The sequence below is a fragment of the Anticarsia gemmatalis genome, chromosome 13, assembly GCF_050436995.1.
Source record: "Anticarsia gemmatalis isolate Benzon Research Colony breed Stoneville strain chromosome 13, ilAntGemm2 primary, whole genome shotgun sequence".
NCBI lineage: Eukaryota > Metazoa > Arthropoda > Insecta > Lepidoptera > Erebidae > Anticarsia > Anticarsia gemmatalis.
The window spans coordinates 3,470,963-3,489,893 of record NC_134757.1 but is presented as its reverse complement, the minus strand read 5'-3'; the positions used below and the strand labels follow the sequence as shown (position 1 = coordinate 3,489,893).

General features: G+C 36.2%; 1 protein-coding gene across 1 annotated transcript; it reads left to right on the top strand.

The window, feature by feature from the left end:
* Positions 1-7,782: 7,782 nt before the first annotated feature.
* Positions 7,783-18,767, top strand: LOC142978016 (putative G-protein coupled receptor Mth-like 3). The gene is made up of 8 exons (XM_076122233.1): positions 7,783-8,192; positions 10,217-10,388; positions 11,947-12,138; positions 13,166-13,244; positions 13,337-13,515; positions 13,749-13,902; positions 16,125-16,301; positions 17,031-18,767. Exons 1-8 carry the CDS (start codon positions 7,797-7,799, stop codon positions 17,197-17,199), a joined length of 1,518 nt encoding a protein of 505 aa, XP_075978348.1. The 5' UTR covers positions 7,783-7,796; the 3' UTR covers positions 17,200-18,767.
* The last annotated feature ends 164 nt before the right edge of the window (positions 18,768-18,931 follow it).

The following is an 18,931-nucleotide window of genomic DNA, read 5'->3' as shown; positions in this document are numbered from 1 at the left end:
CTTTAAGTAAATAAACGTTGAGGTCACCACAATGGTAAAGTTTTAAGATACCGACCACATCGCTCTGGCGTTCTGCGTTCTGCGGTCGAGTTCTAAGCCTAGAGTAGGTACTGTCTTAAGTTTACTACACACATGTTCGGTTCGGCATCTTTCGGCCTAGCCGGGTGGCAAAACCGAGTATAGATTAAGGTTCTGGAAAAATGTCGCTTGACATCGACGGCTGAATCTTTAAACCGTATTGTGACGATCGGACCCGACAAAACTCCATGGCCTCGAAATAAATATACCCCAGCACAACTGGTCTTGAGGAATGATTAAGATCTTTGTTACAGTCCTAATAGTATCCAAAATCATTACATTGTTAATAGTGCTTTAAGGATGTTTTTCAGGTGCTGACCATCTGCGACCGCAACTACACGAAAACAAAAAAATGGTCATGGTATTGCTTAAAAGCTATTTTGCTCTTTTTTCCTGAAAGGATAAGTTAATGTCGCTAAGCTTTATGTGCTTTTTCCGCATATAATATTTAAATACCTAATAAGGAATTCACCTATTATAGTGTAATTAGGTACTAATACAAAACCTTGCCGCTTCGATGCGTCGTGTCGCCGCTGGACAGGTCGCCGGCGGCTAGATAGAGCGCGATCAGCATCCTCCCTTAAGTCCGCAAGTTCGCACGCGCAAACTGCATTCTTGTATTTCCACCAAATTGAATATCAAAGTATGGAGTTTGCGCTTGCGAGTTTAACGAAGTCTGAATCGAATGGAAACCGGGCTTTAGTGAGGACCGTGAGTGAGCGGCTACGGGGACATAGCTGTCCAGTCAACAGGTCCTCTGGCAGGTTGCCGGTGGGCTGTTGTTATAGGTTGCTTTGGGCACCCTCTGTGAGGGATCCTTAAAAAGGTACTCATACAACGACATTATCTACACAAGATTTTTTTTTAAGATTGTTGGTCAAATTGTTAGAAAACTTTGCAAAATATATTTTAAGAAAAAATCTAGTTAAAATATATCTTGCAAAAGGTACATGGTACTCATAACCGGAGGTCCTGTATGGCAAGAGGTATGTATGTGGATGAGGCAAGGAAAGTGGGGTTATCTGGTCTCCGTCTAAAAAGGCGTGGTTTATTGTATGTATGTATGTTGTTGACTATAACAATAACAATTTATTATTTAGTTTAATATTGCATAGCTATATACGGTATTGTAAAAGGAAAACAAGATTAAATAATTAAACAATTAATTTCGGCTACATTAAATGAAATAACTAATACGACATGTTTACCTATAGTTAAATACCTAATGGAGCATAGATTATTTTAATATTTTATTGCTATAATTGAGTAATTATTATTGGGATATAAGGCAAAGAAATATTATATTATCACTTGTTTCAACGGTGAAGAAAAACATCGTGATGCAAACTTGCATGCCTGAGAGTTCTTTAACAACTTTTCTAGAAGGAATGTAAAGTCTCCAACCCGCAGAATGGTCATCGTGGTGGACTCAAGACCTAACCCCTCCGTCATTTCGGGAGAAGACCCTTGCCCAGCAGTGAGATAGTAATAGGTTTTTCTTTTATTTCCTTTACTGCCTCTGTGGTGCGGTCAGCAGAGTACGCGTCTGCCACGAAAAAGGTCTCAGATTCGAATCCTGGGTCGGGCCTAAAAGTCTCTTCTGTAATTTTCTGTTAAAAATTTTTCGGAGATTGCCCGGAGTTAGAAAGTTAGGTTAGTAGACTTCCGTGCCTTGGAGAGCACGTAAAGCCGTCGGTCCTGCGCCTGAACACTCACTGGTCGTGTCGGTTAGTCGTCCTACTGTATGGTGTGTTGTGCACACACTAGGACTCTATAAACAAAGTCTTTCACTACTGGCCAGTTGCAATTAAATTGGTCGCTGTAGCCAGCTATCGGCTAGAAGGACCGGGCATTATAATAAATTTTTTAATTGGATAGTGATTAGAAGAAAACTGTGTCGAAGTTGTTTTTGCCTTTTGTAAAGTGGTAAAATAATAAAAATAAGTACATAAATAAATAGTGGACTTTCCAAGCAATAGCATTCCACAGTAACAGGTTTTAATTGAACATAAACTATGGGGAAAATTGATCTAGTGCATTCCTAACAAACCCATCTTGCGTAACAACAGGTAAATAAAAAATAGCTGGGAATTAAATGGGTTATTGACCATTTATCAACACACTCTTTGTGCAATATTTTATTATTTCATTTAAATTATTTTCTTTGTTAATCCGGTAAACGTTGTTTTGCCACATAAATAAAAAAAAAATGTTAGGCGTTGGCAACCCTTACCACCAAAGGGTATGAAAAATTGATGTTGGCTGATTCTCAGACTTACTTAATATGCTCACAAAATTATATGAGAATCGGTCAAGCCGTTTCGGAGGAGTAAGGAAACGAACATTGTGACACGAGAATTTGATATTAACTGACTATTTTTTTTCAATTTACATTTCAAATCTATTCCATACTCCATACTAATACTAATACTCCATCCATACTATCCATACTAATATTATAAATGTGAAAGTAACTCTGTCTGTCTGTCTATCTGTCTGTCTGTCTGTCTGTCTGCTACTCAATCACGCCTAAACTACTGAACCAATTTGCATGAAATTTGGTATGGAGATATTTTGATACCCGAGAAAGGACATAGGCTACAGGTGGCGAACGAAGTCGCGAATATTCAATATTATAATGACACTGAATTAACAAAATTCCGTTGTCATGGCAACTGTTTTAATGGCGGATATGCCTTAGCGCGATTTCGTTATATTAAGAGATATAAATAATTTTGAGAATATTTTTCGTGGAAAAAAAGCATATTTTATATCATCACGCTACGACCAATAGGAGCAGAGTAACAGTAAAAAGTGTTACAAAAACGTGGAAAATTCTAACCCTTTCTCTCTTATGTGACGCAAGCGAAGTTGCGCGGGTCAGCTAGTACTACTATAAATGCGAAAGTAACTCTGTCTGCCTGTCTGTCTGTCTATATGTTACTCAATCACGCCTAAACTACTGAGCCAATTTCCATGAAATTTGGTATGGAGATATTTTGATACCCGAGAAAGGACATAGGCTACTTTTTACCCCGGGAAAATGACGAATTCCCATGGGAAAATTCAGGTGGCGGACGTAGTCGCGGGTAAAAGTTTTATCATATGTCATGTATCTGTCGCAGTAAGATAGATAAAGCCGTAACATAGTTATATCCCTAGGGATATAATTATATACCGTAATATAGTTATAAAGAAGAAGAAAAACATGACAATATAAATATACCTAATTAAAATAACGTCGTCCTCGGGTTACGTGCCCAGAAGACTGGCAGCATTGCAACGTTGAATGGATCTGGTTTGCTCACGTGATCACTAGTCAAAATATCCCTATTTGACATGAAAAAGCTAAGCTATTCATGTTAGCTTAGATACTCTTTCCAAAACATGCTGCACTTTGTGATCTGGGCGAATCAGTCTTGAGTTATGTGCCATCTAGCGAAAAAATATTATACTACTAATAATACTGTAGAACTTACAGTAATCATTCAGTGGCAATGTCACCCAAGGAATTAGTGACGACTGAAGACCCAGATGGCACTACTACCACGTTTTCAAGTTGAATACCATGCACTAAAGGGACCCCGGGCTCGATATAGGAATGTGTTTTTGTAAAAACATAATGAAATACTTAAACCATATTATTTTTTGATCTATATATTTAACAGTTTAGTTATACTTTCATAATATAATATCTACCTAGTCTTACTTTAATAATACCAATATTGTACAGTCAACCTGGGTAACTTTGAATCATTTGGGTATTTTAGGTTTATTTTAGTTTTGGAATCTTTTATCAATTGTGTTGGTTTCATATGAAAAAATAATCGAAACTAGTTCATATTCCCACTGTCAATGTTACCCAAATGATTCAAAGTTACCCAAATTGACCTATGCCAAAATTTCTATGTTTCGATGGATGTTTGTTACTTAACCACGCCGAAACTATTGAATAGTTTTTAATGAAATTTGATATACAGATAGTATAGGTAAGACCTAGATTAGCAATCTAGTATACTAGTAACAGTAGACAATCTTTACTTTAGAAAAGCTCACGCGAACGAAATGGCGGCCAGTAGTTAGTCAAAAAGATATTATGTTTAGACTCAAGATCGTCACATGTTTAAACACATGTTATCAGATAATCGATAAATATCCGAACCAATAAATATTATATTGTTATATGAAAAATAGCTAAACCAATTTTGATAATTTGAAAGGCTATATAAAATTTTATCAATGTCGAGTGAGTGTATTTTGATAATGTGGCAGAATTATTGAACTAATAATCGAAATATTTTATACAGTAATTATAAAAATACTCAGTTCTGATAATAAATAATTATAATAAATAAATAAATTTAACCCATAACTGTCCCACTGCTGGGCAAGGGTCTCCTCCCGTTATGAGGGAGGGGCTAGGCTTGAGTCCACCACGCTGGCCAAGTGCGGGTTGGGGACTTTGCATGCCCTTAATAAATGTGAGTGAGTGGTATAAGCTGACACCTCCCACGCAAGTGGTCGCAGGTTCGAACCCGAGGCAACACACCAATGACTTTTCGAAGTTATGTGTGTATTAGAAATAATTATCACATGCTCCAACGGTGAAGGAAAACATCGTGAGGAAACCTTGCATGCCTAAAATTTGTTTAATAAATAATTATAAATAAAGTAAATTATTTTTATTAACGTTGGTATAAAGGTATCAGGATAATATAATCTGTAACATAATTTTTCCCCTATTAAGTAACCGAGTAAATGTTGATAATAAACTGGCTGACTATAAAACGATTATATTATTATAACAGAAAATATAAATACCAGAAAATATTTATTAAAACATAACATATTCCTGTATGACAAGATGTTTGGATGTGAATAAAACAAGGGAATTTGTAAGTATCGCACCAAGTGGCGTTCTGGTTAATATGGTTACAGTGTTAAACTGATTTGGATTCATTTAATATGCAGACAGTTTAATATGGGGATCAAAAGATTTAACTGTATGGCATATTATGGCAAGTAGGGAACATGAGCCTCTCTTTGAACTCCTTTACATTCTTCAAGAAGCATAAATGCCAAGTTACAGCTCTTTGCGTTCAGAACCTGAGACATTTTGCGCGGCAGTCGCATACACTACCAGCCGTGCCACAAAAGCGATATATTTGGTGTAACAATTATTTAACAAAAATAGTTCCTTGAACTCTGCTACTCAAGATAAGATACTGTGTTTCTGATTATAAGTAACTGTATACAGAGTGGGGATATTATATTTCAAATTAATAACGACCTAATATTTTTTTTTTGCTCAGCATTGTTTTTTTCCTGGTATGAGGAAGAGGTTAGACCTTGAGTACTCGTACTATCATAACTTTTAAACTCTCGCGTTGCATGTTTCATGTATGATAGAATACGGGAATTAACGCGAACACGCATTTTACTTTAAAATGCCTAACGTTTCGGTGCAGGTTGCACTCGTTACATTACTCGTACTATGTTATAGGGGGCGAGCCTATTAATGTGTGGCGGTTTCGAATCCCACCCGGGACAATAAGTTGTAGGATGAACACGAGTATTTTGTTCTGAGCCTGGATGATCATGTTTCTATATAAGTATGTATTTAGAAGCATATCTTTATCAGTTATTTGGTTACCATAGTACAAGCTCTGCTTAGTTTGGCATTAAATGACCGTGTGTGAGTTGTCCCATAATATTTATTTATTATTTTATTTATTTATGTTAATCAGTAATTTGGTTACCATAGTACAAGCTTTGCTTGGTTTGAAATCTAATGACGGTGTGTGTGTTGAAAAAAATCACATAGTCTGAGCATTTTAGATAACCTTTTTATGAGCACAAGTAAAATAAGTTTTCGTTAATCCGGTTAATTACCTTATGGTAGTAAGATGTAAATGATGTAGTTATATTAATTAGTTATGTCTAGTAAAACCTACCATAAACGGCAATTCGATCAATTGATAAACCACCCGCCGTGTAACCGCGGGCTATTATTTGATTAATACAGGCTGTTACGAAATATATACAAACAAGGAAGTTTCGGGGTAATTTAGGTTAAAAATCTACATAAAAAGCCGGCTAAATGTGAAGGGTCCCTTATCAAAAAATATAATTTTTTGACATGAACAACATGAAAAACATAATATATTTTTTTGATTTTTAGTATTTATTGTTACAGCGGCAACGGAAATACATAATTTGGTAAATTTTTCGTCTCCTAGCTATTACAGTTTATGAGATACAGCCTGGTGACAGACGGGTACGGAATCCTAAGAAAAATGAATAATTGAAATGTACTTTAGAAGAAGAAGAAATATGATATGTTGATGGCTGTTATTAATTAAGCTACCACTGGCGCGAAAATTCGACGTAGAATTTCATCAAATTTAGTTTTTTTTTGGTTTAGCCGTGCAGTATAACATAATACATAATAATAATATGTAACTTGTATATTTCGCAATATAATATATGTAGGCACAGGAAATAATATATTATAAATCATACTTTTCAATCGTATGAACAGGTACAGACGAATATAATGGAGTTTGGAATGCAAAATTCCTTTTGCGTCAAAACCGAGGTAAAATGCTTATTATAATAATTGTTTATATTTTAGGGCCTACACGAGTCTGCTCACGTATAATTTATGCAGCAATAAGTTATATCTCTTTTATAAGATATTAATTTTGTGAAGAAAATTGCTTGCTATATTTCATCCCTTTGATTGTATTCACGTTAAGTCTACATTGCTGATTGAGGCATCAACCTCTATACTAATATAATAAAGCTGAAGAGTTTGTTTGTTTGTTTGTTTGAACGTGCTAATCTCAGGCGCTTCTGGTACGATTTGAAAAATTATTTCATTGTTAGATAGCCCATTTATCGAGGAAGGCGACAAATAGGAGCAGCGTACCAAAAAAAAATACAAAAACGGGGGAAATTATGATCCATTCTCTCTTATGTGATGCAAGCGAAGTTGCGCGGGTCAGCTAGTGATAAATAAATTGTTTTAACCAGATCGTAAATAATTTGGCGATTTAATAAAATGCCCGCATTTTTGTGTCTTGAGTTAGTCGTAGATTTAGTTATTGTAACGTCTGTCTTAAGTGTCAAAATTTGCTCTAAATAAATAATTCGATTTTGATTATACGCGACGGACAGACTTTTGTGTTTCTACATTATTTATTTAAATAGTTAGATGTGATTGGACATGTATGGACCATATAATTAAATGTTGAAAAATATATTATAAATCACCAGCTTTTGCGCGCGAATTCGTCCGCTTGGTATGTGACTAAAGACAGAATTTTCACATAAACTTTCACCTCCTATTTTATCCTCTTGGGGGAGAAAATTGATCAAAATCTTTTGTTAGCGGATGCCTGAGTCATAATATCTACCTGCATGCCAAATTTCAGCCCGATCCGACCAGTGGTTTCGGCTACGCGTTGATAGATCACTAACCTCCTATGCAATAAACTTCCGTTTAAACTCGTATAAAAATAACGCTATTGAATACATAAACTACCGCTAAATGTACTCAGAAACCGGGGAATGTCAGTCACCTTTGAGTTATATATATTTCAATTAGCTTTAATATTAATACATCCTAATTAAGTGAACACACTGTATAGCAGGCGCGATATTAATATTGTTCAGTAAAGTTTCGCCTTCTGGACATATAACATCGCTGTACGAAAATGTTATCACATATTGTTTTTACTACGATATTTATTTTTAAAGTACAAGGTTACGAGTTAGAAGGGTCAACATGGCGGGACATGGACGGTAAAATTATTGATAAAAGTGTATATTGTGAGAAGAATAACTGTTTTGTGAAGTGTTGTCCTCAAGGCCAAGTTCAGAAGCGGTTTATTTCGAATAAACCGCCAGTGTGTTATACACCTGAGAGAGAAGTGAAAGAGAAAATAAATTATTCGGATATAAATGTGTATCAGCTGAATAAAACGACAGGAGAAGCGAGAAACACTACAGAAACTCTATCGTCCCGATTTGTTTTCATTCAGAATGACTTACTATCGGACTCTACAAAAATTTTAATGTTCTTGGCATGTCGCAAATTTAAAGTTTTGCAGGTAATTTGTTTAATTTTTTATAATAGGTATATGTTATTTAAATCCAGCAGCATGGATTAGTTTTTGAAACACATCTTTCTAACCGACTCCAAAAAGGGGAAGTTTTTCAAGTCATCTGTATTTTGTTTGTCACCTGAAAGTCTTTAGGCGGCCCGATTTAGTTCGTTTTGTTTGAACGATGATGCTCTTGTTGTGGTGCCATTAAAATTTGATTAAAACCAAAGAAATAGTTTTGGTCTTTTCTCAAGAATGTGTATAATTGTATACATTGATGATATGGTTAGGGTTGCTTTGAAGTCAATAATGTAGAACGATGTATTGTGTCGATGAAAGAACAATGATTGAAGAGAGCATTAACCTACGATTAAGACTTGAACGGAAGGAAAATATAGTTAAGAAAAGAGACAGAGAGAGTAAAAGTAAGATAAGTTTGTTTGTAAATAAACTACGCAAAATATTTACAAATACTAATTACTTGTATTTTGTATAGTAGAAATTACAAAAAAAAAAAATTCTTTACGCTATAAGAAAATAATATAAAATGCTTATCACTATAGAGGATAATGACTATAATTACGACCATTCTTTATCATCGGTCCGTTGGCATTTAACAAGATTTTACCCGGAATTTCGCCGGCATTCATAGATTTCCCTGGTAGATAGTTTTCTGTAACATACTTTAGGCTATAAACTACCTGTAGGCTAAATTACGTCAAAGTCGATTCAGTTGTTTTCGTGTGAAACGATGACAAACGTTTATTCCTATATCCGAACAAAATTTCGCACTTCTTATGACTTCTATAGTAGGTATTATGCTTAGTCAATATTGCTACGTGTTCATTTTTCAAAGCATTATTATAATTTACTTATAACGAATAGCAAATTTGTGCGCGCGTAAATTCTGATATGACAGTTTAATACTCCCAGAAGTAATTATCATATCTAGCAATTAGTATTTGAACTGGAAACACTAAACAAGTCTTTGTCATTTTTATCTTAATTTATGATTCAAACAGAGCAATTTTGAACGCAATGTGTTTATTTTCAGTTAGGCTATTTAGTCTTGTATTCAATCTTAATGTAAACATACAAATCTCATTATCTACGCGGAAAGAGCGTAAAATTTGTAAAACATTACAAACTGTGTTTAAATAGCTAGTAACACGCTTTACTCTATTTGTGGAACTCCCAACGATGTCTGGTGATGAAGTCTAGGCAGACATATTAATAGCTTCGGTCAGCAAGATTCCGCGCCAAATAAAAACAAGGTTAAAAAAATAAAAACAAAAGATGTAGGAGACATGCGACTAATGGAGACTTAACCAAAAAGTTCTCTTTCTAAAGGGCGATTCCATACTACTATATAGACAAAGCCTGTCGAGATTTTTTGTATGGAAATCTGATCAGCGCCCCTAGTGAGTGCCGTAAGATCTAATCTATATATATAAAAATGAAACCCGTTTTCCTTGGTCACGACATCACGCGTGAATGGCTGGACCGATTTTACTAATTCTTTTTGTGTTGTATTTGTTATTAATAGGAGAAGGTTCTTGCGGAGAAAAAATTAAGAAAATCCCTCAGAATCATTGAAAAATAGACATTTAATTTTGCATATTTTAGGCGGTACGAAGTTCGCCGGGTCAGCTAGTTATAAAATATATTTTAAATAGTAGTAAAGAACCGCGCTACAGGTGATGATCTTTGCATGCACTAATTTTTCCTCAGGGGTAAATTACCCGATAGGGAAAAATGCGTGCATGCTTGAGTGCCATTTTACGCGTCACTCCTGCCTTCTGGTGTTATGTTTTGAGCTCCATCAGATTTATTATTTTTTTGTAGTTTTTTCTAATTTATAACAGGATATTTTAAATAGTAGTCCGGAGTTCAGTAACGTGCTCGTATCATGGCAATAGGGCCGCCCCCAATTATTGGACTAACATAATGGATACTATAACAGACGAGGGGGTATTTGCTTATACCTCTGCCTACCTTAGTCTATAACACATGTGATGTATTTTTTTCAGGATGGATCGTTGAAAGTTGAGCAAATGGGAGCGTACCCGTGTTTTGATACTGCAAGACTAAGCTTTTGCGCGGACTTCGTAGCACTAAACAGTACGTATGTAAGATTTGCGTACACGCGCCTCAGTGAGGAGGATCCTGAGGATTCGAAAAAAAAGGCATTTATTGCAACAGGTTAGTACTTTTCTTATAAATTACTACCTTCTGTAGCTCCCTTCTCTACTACTATCGACTACCGACCGGCTTTTCATCAGAGAAATTTGTATGAAAATCGGATCAGCGCCTCTAACGGGCGTCGTAGCAACTATTTTGGCAGTACATTCTAAATGTCAACCTCTCGATACTCGACAATACAGATAATACAGAATTTCGCTACATAACACTACTTCGTCGTCGTTAAAAAATATTGGAGTAAAACAAAAAACATCCTGTGTTAATGTAGGTTATAAACTGTGTCATAAATACCTTATTTCCCTTATATGTATTGAATATCAAACCTCTAAACTTGTGTATTTACAATATTAGTAAGAATGGTGATTAGTAACGTGGAGTTCACGCGGATGACTAAAACACGACTTTTGCCCTGCGACCAAAAGCCGCACGCAAAATACCTTCTTAAGATTCCTTTGCCAAATGAATCAATTCAGTACCAGGTGATAAACTAACAACTCTGCAGGCAATAATTTACATCAAACAATCCTATTTTCACTTTAAATGAGCGTTCAATCAGGCGCTAGTTTGAAATTTAAAACTACGATTTGACAAGTTTGAACCAATCGAATTTGATTTTCGACTCGATACTGTCGGGAATAAGCCTGCACTTCTATGAAACAATGTTTGAAATATAAAAACACATATGCTATCAAGTACATGTTCCAATATCGCAGTAATTTGAGTATAAACATGGACAGACAAGTAATCAAATGACAATTTATTAATATTCATATCAAAATAATTGGTTTCGAATTACGTGTTACGGACGTAATTATTTAACGAGTGTTTGTCATGGGTATAATGCAAATAGACACTTTGTAAACGAGTAACCCCCGGTTTCTGAGGTACATTTAGCTGTAGTTTATCTATTCAATAGTGTTTTTAGCTATAGTAGGAGAAAACTGTTCCTTAGTACTACTAATACCGATATTAAAATCGTACAATTTTAACTTATTCGCTTTGTGCAAAATGGGAGGTGGGAACTGCTAAATCGATCTCAGACTGAACGGTGAAATTGCTATATATTTTAACTAGCTTTTACCCGCGACTTCGTCCGCCACCTGATTTTTTTCCATGGGAATGCGCCATTTTCCCGGGGTAAAAAGTAGGCTTTGTCCTTTCTCGGAGTTCAAAATATCTCCATACCAAATTTCATGCAAATTGGTTCAGTGGTTTAGGCATGATTGAGTAACAGACAGACAGACAGACAGACAGAGTTACTTTCCCATTTATAATATTAGTATGGATGTATGGATAAACTACTTATGACCAAACAACTAGCTTCTACTGGGAATAAGGCGTGATTTTATGTACGAAAGACGATGCATTTACGAGTGCCAAAAAAACGCGACCGCCAGGCAGTGCCGTCATCGTGCACACAGCGAATACCTATAAAATTTATATTACAATAAATAAATACATTTATGTCCCACTGCTGGGCAAGGGTCTCCTTCCGTAATGAGGGAGGGGTTAGGCCTTGAGTCCACAATTGATATCATCAAAATTATTTTATTTTCAGGAACGTTGCTTTCAGCTTTTTGTATGTTCTTGGTACTACTGGTATACAGTTTAATTTCTAAGCTGCAAAACATCGTCGGCAAGATTCTGATGGCTTATCTCATAACTTTTATGATAGCCTACATATTACAAGGGGCAATGATGATCATGCTCGATAAAGAACTAATCGATTCAAGAATGTGCAAGATTATGAGTAAGTAATTCTTTAATTTACGATACTTTGAATCTCAGCTTTATTTCAAAGACCAGCTGACTCGCGCTTTTGCTTACGCCACATAAAAGAAAATGGGTCAAAATTTTCCCCGTATTTGTAACATTTTTTACTGGTACTCTGCTCTTGTGATATTACAGAGCCTATAGCCCTCCTCCATAAAAGGCTATCCAACAGTTAAATAGATTTTCAATTCGCAGCAGTAGTTCTTGAAATTTGCGCGTTCAACCACACAAACAGACTCTACAATTTCATATTATTAGTATAGATTACGCTCACGCTCAGACTTAGCGGGTAAAGCAGAGCTTAGAGCGAAAATATCATAAATGCGTGTTTCGTAGCGGTACTAAAGCTAAATAGCAATAAAGATAATTGATTTATTAAGCTATCTTAAAGTCTTTCGGGCGCTTTTAAAAGGTTTGATACTAGGTTGACCTCTAACCGATAAGTAAATGGGCAATAAAAATATTTTTTCTATTAGTTAGTGAGATAAAATATTGGCACGTATATCTTCGCCTGCTGTTAGGTTCGCAGAAGACGTTCTGACGTTGTGTTCGGACCGATTCCGCAGTGAATCAACTACTGAAATAGACTACACGAATACCGATTTAGCTAATAGATATATATGTGACAGATGGTACGGCCCTGAAACAACTCGGAACTCGGGTAGCCCTGACCCAGAAATATAACAGGGCTTAAATTACGATCGTTAGTTAACTTTATGTCTCTGAACATAGCAACAAGTGGAGCTAAAATCTAAAAAATAGGATAACATATGAAATTAATGCCTCTGTGGCGCAGAGGTATAGTTTGCCACGCCGCTACCATTGCGTCGAGAGAAAGTGAGTTTGATTCCTACACGGAACCATTATTTGTGCGATCCACAAATATTTTTTTCGGGTGTGGGTGTATTTTGAGTTCGTAGTTTATGGTATAAGTCCCCGCGACACAAGAACAATACTTAGTGCAGGAGTTGTTTTTAAAAATAAATAATAATAAATGTTTTCAGGTCCAGCAAATTACTTCTTTATTATGTCCACTCTGTTTTGGTTAAACGTTATGTCCTACGATCTGTGGTGCAACATAAGGTATGTATATTTTGGAACTCTAACTTTTTGGCTTCCAAAATAAAAAATATATACTTACTATGTTTTTTGATGACATTTTGTTATATTTTCAGGAGTATGAACAAACGGTATGACTCACATTGTCGCAGCGAGTGGGCCAAGTTCTCATTGTACTGTCTGTATGGTTGGGGCACTCCATTACTCCTTACCTTAGTGATAGTGGCTGTAGAAAAACTGGAATTGTACACGGATTTGTACAACAGACCTCCATTTAGTAGCTGCTTTGCTGATAGTCAGTATCTTATCCTTAAAGTTTTAAGCAAATCAAAAACATATATATTGGCATAGTCTTTTGTTCCAAACTTTGTTGGAGTCGGCTTCCAGTCTCACTGTACCTGGATACCATTGTTTTACATGGAGCGACTGCCTATCTGACCTCTACAACCCAATACCTGTGTTATAACACGATACTCTTTCGGTAAGCCTACAATACATGTATTGCATAATATTTTTATTATTTTTCAGTTAAACCGAATCAGATTTATCATGATATACCAATTGGAATACTGGCCGGTATCAACTTGATATTATATGTGATGATTGCTTATAACATATGGCTAGTGAAGCACGCGGTGACTAAGACCAGTGACGCAAGGAACACGAAATCTAATGAAAACAGGTAAAAAAAGATTTTATTGTAAGTCCAGTAAAAAGAGTGGCCAGGAGTTTCTTGCTCTTCTCATTGGCCCTACCTTCCGAACTGGCGGTAAATTTACTTTCTTTATCATTGACTATCATAAGTGTCAGCACTTGACCTAAATGAATTGATTTGATTTGTCCCCTACCCGCACTTGGTTAGCGTGGTGGACTCAAGGCCTGACCCCTCCTTCGTTTGGGAGGAGACCCTTGTCCTGCAGTGGGACACTAAATGGGTAAAAAGAAATATTGATTGAAGCCCAATGGCTGTTAATATTTGAGCTGTGCAAATTAGAATGCTTGTTATTATCAACTAGTGGACCCGCGCGGCTTCGCTCGCGTATAACTTACGATACTTCGTAAGTTATACGTATTTTATATTGGACGAATACCATCGTGCACCATAACCAATGATACTTGTATTTACCGTCATGCATGAGTGATGCACATATAAAGTTTTCCAAGAATTATTAGTAACGTATGTACGACATACAAACCATTGAGGTTTTCCCATATGCTAATTACATATTTAATATAATATATGCATAAGTTAAATATAAAATCCGATTTAAATTACATAAGTACATTTTTGCCTCATTACTTCTACCTGTGAATTTACCAAATGTTTAGGATATTATTAAATTTTTCCGATAAGTTATGCATTGGTTTGATATAGTAGTAGTCCTACTACTTCTGTGGCGCGGTCGGTAGTGTATCCAATTGCTCTGGTTGCACTATGTGTCCGTTGTTTGTATGTTTGTAAAAGTCCCGGCGACACACGTCCACGAGAGCAATTTTTAGTGCGGGAGTTGCTTTTATAAAAAAAAAATACGGTTAGCGGTAGGTAACTATCGCTTTTCAGATTGATGAAATGCAGATGGCTACAATAGTCAGTTTAATTGAAAAGAGCCAAATTTGCACTACTTTGTTAAGTTTCCTTATACAGGCCAAGTGTGTGCAATACAATGAAATTATTTTTTCTATTGTATATAGTAGTTAAAGGATAATACGCCTTCTCATTGTTACTCACCAGGCTAATGCCCTATAATTATAAAGTTATGCTGACGCTAAAACAATCATGTATGTTGCACATTAACATAAACTGTAGCGCGATTCTCTATAGTCGGTACTGTCGAGTATCGAGAGCTTGACATTTTTATTGCTCACCAATTTTTTGTCGAACACAAATCCTTTTTAGAGTTCCGTACCCAAAGGGTAAAAACGGCATCCTATTACTGAGACTTTGCTGTCTGTCTGCCACTGAGCAGTATCTTATGAACCGTGATAGTAAGACAGTTGAAATTTTCACAATAAGGTATTGGTATTTACAACAAATAATACCCATAAAGTAGTATCCCCAACCCGCACTTGGACAGCGTGGTGGACTCAAGGCCTAACCCCTCCCTCGTTTAGAAGGAGACACTTGCGCAGTAGTGGGATGGTAATGGGTTAACTCAAATACTCTACTACATATTATAGTGTGAATCAATTAATAAATGATTCATTTGCAGCTCACATGCGGCCATGTGTCTCAAACAATGCATGCGCTGGACAGACCACCGATAAACTGACCTGTCACCAGCACTGAATATTATCATTATAACAGATTCTTCGTCATTTCTGCCTGTTAGCGATAAACTCACACACTACTGCAGCTCTGAAGAAAACTGGCGAAAAGTATCGATGGAAATTAAACGATAAATACTATAGATTTTGTAAAAACCGGCTAGTTATCGACAAATTTCATATGAGAACCTGATCAGCGCCCCTAGCGGGAGAACTATGTCTTTGGTATATTTTAAATGTCAAACTCTCGATACTCCATACTAACTGTAAAAGATCGCGCTTCAGTGTTTTACTCCGTGATGGCGGGCTACGCTTTTGCGGAAACGCACCCTTGTACTTGTGCATCGATGTTTATTATTATTATCTATACTAATATTATAAAGCTGAAGAGTTTGTATGTGTGAGATTGTTTGTTTGTTTGAACGCGCTAATCTCAGGAACTACTGGTCCGATTTGAAAAATTCTTCAAGTGTTAGATAGTCAATTTATCGACGAAGGCTATAGGCTATATATCATTACGCTACGACCAATAAGAATAAAAAATGTTACGAAACCGACGAAAATTATGATCCATTCTCTCTTATGTGACGCAAGCGCAGTTGCGCGGGTCAGCTAGTAATTAATATAATTACATTCCAGGTTTTTGATCTACATAAAGCTGTTTGTATTAACTGGTGTCGGTTGGTTGTTGGAGCTCGTGCCGGCGCAAACTTTTGTGTTATACGTCTTCATAAACTTCTACAATGCTTTCGTTGGAGTCACTATATTCGTCATTTTCGTCTGCAAGAAATCTATACTCGCTTCATTGTGTGAAAGGTAATTATAAATACTCCTAACCTTTGCCCGCGACTTCGTCCGAGTGGTTTGTGACTTAGAACAAAATTTTCATACAATATGATGATTGAAGCTGCAGTAACATAATAATATAAATGTACATAATAAGTTTATGTAATGTTTTTAAGGAAACAGTGTATATGTTACTGTAAAAGCCCGAACGGTGGCAAATCCTAAGATTTTCCGGTATAACCTAAGATTTACCAACTCGCAATGGTAAAAGTCCGAACAATTCTTTTATTTCGAACTTTTACCTATATTCACTTGATGATATCGAGATGTCGCCGGAGCCCCGCTTCGCGGGGCTCCTCCTTCTGGGTGGTTAAAAAAAAATAACCACGAAGGCTAAGGTGGGAGCTTCGCTTCGCTCGCTCCCACCTTAGCCTTCTAACCTAACCTACCCATGTCGCTATGCCCAAAACTCCTTCTTTATAACTATGTCACAGTATATAATTATACCGTGAAATAGTTATAAACATAGTTATGAAGGAGGATTTTTTTATATATCGTAACATAGTTTTTAAACTCTGGCTTTTTCGGACTTTTACCATTGAGAGTTGGTAAATCTTAGGTTTTACCGGAAAATCTTAGGATTTACCACAGTTCGGGCTTTTACAGTAACATATATATATTTTTGATGCTGACTGATGAGTAGAGTTTTAAAAGATGTCCCTATTTCTTAGTAACTAACGCAGATCTTTCACTTTTCAGATTCAATATAAAGAACAATTTTGGAAAGACATCGCAGTCGATTGATTTATCTGGATCAGAGACGCTGAAGGAATCATCAAGGAGTAATAGAATACACCGCAACGGTACAGTGAACGAGGAATTCGTTGAACAAATACCAATAAATACTATATCGACGGAAGCTGTGTGAAAATCTAATAGGTACCGGAAGAAAATTATATTGTACACTAAATTAAGATTGCTTTCCCACCAGAAATGTGCTGTAGGCTGCGAGGATGTAATAGCTAAGATGTGAAACTTTATGACCGTTTCCACCGATACTAAGCTATGTGCGAGTAAGATGTGTTGCAAAGCTATGCCATGAATCGATTTAATAAGGTACCTGGGTAAAAATATGGCCACAAACTATGGTCCTTTAACCGACACTGGGGGACTAGTATTGCGCTGGACTGGACAGGTACACCGTTCGGATACATGCGACACTAGCTACAATTTATATTCGCGTAACAATATTTCGTGTTATTAAGGGTATGGAGCCATATTTTTCGGCTGACCACATTTGTCATAGGTATCTTAGATGGAAAGCAGTGAGAGTGGCAGGGTGAGAGGACAGACGTTCACGCAACACGCGTATCAGGTATCCACAGCTCGCATCTAAGCTAGTATATGCATCAATTAATATCATTGGTGGATATCAAACAAATCTACAATAACGTAGCATAAGCGTAGCACAACTCATCTCTGGTAGAAAAGCTTACTGTCCGTTGTTGTTCAGCATCAACCACAATACCATCATAATCGGTTCAGCTGTTTAGCAGTAAAACCGTAAAAGATAGACGAGTGTTTATTTCGTATATTATTGTCGGTGTCTGGGTCGTTCCAACTTTACGCATTTTTGATGCGTTATATGTCCATCTGGTTTAAAATAGTTTTTAACTCAAATAGGTGAGATGCCATGGTTCTGTATTCGACTCAAATATACACAAACTGAAATACCTCTAGCTCTCTGTTTATAATAGAATAGAAAATAGATATAGTAGGAATAAGTGTTCTTGAATTTAAGAATTTAGTCACAACATTAGTCAGTTAGGTTACTTATTTAGTTAGGCATAAACGGATGAACGAGGAAGGAAATAATGTAGTAGGTAAACAGTTTTCAGTTACAGTCTAGCAGGTAAACGCTGCCAATGCAAACCTCAGTAGGTATATACCTAGAAATTTTTTGAAAAGGCCGGCGTTATAACCTTCTGCAAGTTTCGGCAGTATTCGGTACACCGAAGCTGCCAAAATTGTTACTAAGGACTAGTAGCGCAATTCTGTATAATCTGTACTGTCGAGTATCGAGAGTTTGACACTTAGAATGTACTGCTATATGGTTCCTACGACGCCCATTAGAGGCGCTGATCAGATTTTCACACAACATTTTTCAATGACATGCCGGTTGTCGGTAGTCGATAGTGGTAGAGAATTGAGCTACAGGCGTTGGCATTCCTATATACCGATATAATTAGTAGAGAGCAATTATAATAAACAATTCTGTAAATGAAACAACATGTTATTTCAACCAGACCAGTGTCATTTGCGTATCACTAATATATAAAAAAAATAAGTTTTCCAGCCGAGAAAACTTTGTACTTATACCTTTTCCAGATGAGAATCTTTACAAGGCTCTCTATTAAGTTGATGGAATATTATAGACGTGTCGAGGTGTGCTTTACAGCTAGATGTTACTGGTCTACTGCAAAAGTATACTAACGGGTATATAATTATTTTAAATGTCAATGGAGTTTAGACTTTATATGCTGATCTCATCACTGTAAAAAGTATATATGAATATAACTTCGGCTGTGTTTTTGTCTAGTGCCATACTGCCATATTTTTAAGATTTAAATAAATGTAGTCAATTTAATATCATTGCTGCG

Excerpts from the sequence above, each read along its gene's own strand:
- LOC142978016 (XM_076122233.1), top strand. The coding sequence starts at position 7,797 with ATGTTATCACATATTGTTTTTACTACGATATTTATTTTTAAAGTACAA. Across the intron at positions 13,245-13,336 it reads GATCTGTGGTGCAACATAAG|GAGTATGAACAAACGGTATG; the intron begins GTATGTATATTT and ends TTATATTTTCAG. Across the intron at positions 13,903-16,124 it reads ACGAAATCTAATGAAAACAG|GTTTTTGATCTACATAAAGC; the intron begins GTAAAAAAAGAT and ends ATTACATTCCAG.